General features: G+C 40.4%; 1 protein-coding gene across 1 annotated transcript in view; it reads left to right on the top strand.

Moving 5' to 3' along the window:
• Positions 1–1,343, top strand: part of LOC113825851 (trypsin-1-like) — a 10,193-nt gene extending 8,850 nt beyond the window's left edge. Inside the window, exon 4 of the mRNA XM_070128435.1 lies at positions 844–1,343. Within this exon, the coding sequence (XP_069984536.1) occupies positions 844–1,101 (258 nt within the window). The 3' untranslated portion in view covers positions 1,102–1,343. The remainder of the gene's footprint in view (positions 1–843) is intronic.
• Positions 1,344–2,500: the final 1,157 nt, after the last annotated feature.

The raw sequence follows: 2,500 nt of genomic DNA, 5'->3' as shown, positions 1-2,500 counted from the left end.
TTTTTTTCGTTTTTTGTATATATTTGTGTAGTTTTTGTAGTTGTTTTGCTTGTTTGTCTTTTGTTTTTTGGAGTTTTAGGAGGGGGAGGGAACCTATATAGGAAAATTTTTGGTTTGTACGATTCTTAAAAAAATATTTTGTTTATATGCCTTATTGTTATCAAGAGATTCATATGATTAAATTAACAAATAAATCTATATGACACCTGCTGGAATATAAACTAATAAATAGATAAGCAGAGAAATTTCAAATTCAATTAAGAAACATTTTTGCCTAGTCATGTACGATACTGTTCGAGAAGATCCATTTTCCATATAACTACGCCACAACCAAGGAGGTGCTATTAACGCAAGATATCAAGGTTATTTTTTAATCTTTCCGATCTTTTTTATGTTTCTTCAGCTTGTGTAAAGTCGTCCTGGCTGTTAAAGTTTTTGCAAACTTCTCATGGGATGCTTGCTTGTCTTGCATGTGAAAGAAAACGTAGATGGAACTCTGTTTTAGGGGTAACAAAACGAAACTTAACGCGGTTTACATATTAAGCTTGTTTCTCTAATAATGTGAGGTTGTAAGTAGTTTTCTGTCTATATCTTTCTTTCTACCTGTCTATCTAAGTATCCACCTTGATATCTATAAGCTAACTAAATGAAACGTAACTAGCTTTACATTTTAAGCTTGTTTCTCTATTAATGGCTGTAAGTAGTCTTCTTTCTACATTTATCTTTCTACCTGTCTATCTATCTAAGCATCCGCCTTGATATCTATCAACCTATCTATCGATATAAAGACACAAACAAGTAAAAACAACAAATGTCTCTTGATTCCAAACTCTCATTCCTCAGGTGGACGTCCCTATTGTGGATGACGACACCTGCAGGCAATCCTACGGCGTCACGGAGATCGCCGACTCCATGCTGTGCGCAGGACTCCCAGAAGGAGGTAAGGACGCCTGCCAGGGTGACTCCGGAGGCCCCTTCGTCTGCGGGGGAAAGCTCCATGGCATCACGTCCTGGGGCTATGGCTGCGCTCGCCCCAACTACCCCGGGGTGTATACCGAAGTGGCGTACTTCAGGGACTGGGTTGATTCCCACGCTGTTTAAGGCGCGGGAGAAGTTGGCGCAGAGAGAGAAGCTCTAGAGGAAATTCGCTGGCCTTTCAGAAGAAAAATTGAAAAGAGAAAGGTGTCTTTTTTTCTGGAGAATTTGGATAGATAAATTCAACTGAAGTATCTTAATAAAAGGAAGTTTAATCATGTCATTTGATTCTATTCATGTTACAGATTGGGTAATACTATTTTTCCTTTTTTCCCATGAAGTTTATACAATAAAATCTGCTAACCCAACCTATTTTCTGTTATTTTCATGATCCTCTCTGTAAGATTATTAAATCAAAATATTAAAACGCGTTTAACATCACTACCATATAAGGCAGCTTACTTTATCAATAAAATAATCAGTTATTCCAAATCTGGTTCTAGATGTAGTCCTCAGTCGGCATCATTATATTTGATGCCATCGTTTTCACATTCCTAATTAACATAATGAGTATCATCGGTCAACTATGGAGTTCCCGGAATTTTAACCAAAAAAACTAAAACAAAAACAATAAAACGGCTTTTTAATAATGAACGTAAAAATATCAGTGAGAAAATAAACTTTTATTCGCACCGGCCATTCTTATTTATTAAGTTGCTACGAGGAACCAATCATGCGTTGTTTCGCCGACACTAAAACGCTTAAAAAGGCCATCTTGCTCAAGGGGAAGCCCAATAAAAGGTAAAGGGGGGGGGAGGGAAGGGGGAAGATAAAGATGGACGAAAGGGAGGAGGAGGAAAACGGGAGGACAGAGGTGGAGGAAAAGAAGGTGATGGAAGAGGTGGATAAATAGGAGGAGGAGGAGAGAGGTAAAGGAATGGGATGCGAAGGAAGAAGATGGAGGAGGTGGATAAAAAAGGAGGAGAGAGGTAAAGGAATGGGATGTGAAGGAGGAAGATGGAGGTGGATAAATAGGAGGAGGAGGAGAGAGGTTAAGAAATGGGATGCGAAGGAGGAAGATGGAGGTGGATAAATATGAGGAGGAGGAGAGAGGTAAAGAAATGGGATGCGAAGGAGGAAGATGAAGGGGGGAGAAACGGGAGGAGTGAAAGAAGAGAGGGAGGAGAACAGAAGTGAAGGAGGACAGAAATGGACGAAGATGCGTGAGCGGAGAGAAGGAGTGGCGTAAGGAGGAAACAGTGAGAACGAAAGAGAAACGAGAGGAAACGAGAGAGCGAAGAAGAAGGGAGACTGAAAGGGGTGGAGAGGGAGAAGGGGAAAAATATGGGAGGAAAAGAGAAAGAGAGAGAATGAGAGAACACAGGAAACCAGCGAAACGGAAAGGATAAAAGATATAAAACGAGAGAGCGAAGGAGAAGGAAGTCTAAAAGGGGAGGAGAGGGAGAAGGGGAAATAATGAGAAGAAGAATGGAAGACGGTGTTTGCGTGTAAGGAGGAGGAGGAG

The sequence above is a fragment of the Penaeus vannamei genome, chromosome 1 (assembly GCF_042767895.1).
Source record: "Penaeus vannamei isolate JL-2024 chromosome 1, ASM4276789v1, whole genome shotgun sequence".
Classification (NCBI taxonomy): domain Eukaryota; kingdom Metazoa; phylum Arthropoda; class Malacostraca; order Decapoda; family Penaeidae; genus Penaeus; species Penaeus vannamei.
Note: the sequence above shows the minus strand (reverse complement) of the source record. Positions and strands in the feature narration are given on the sequence as shown.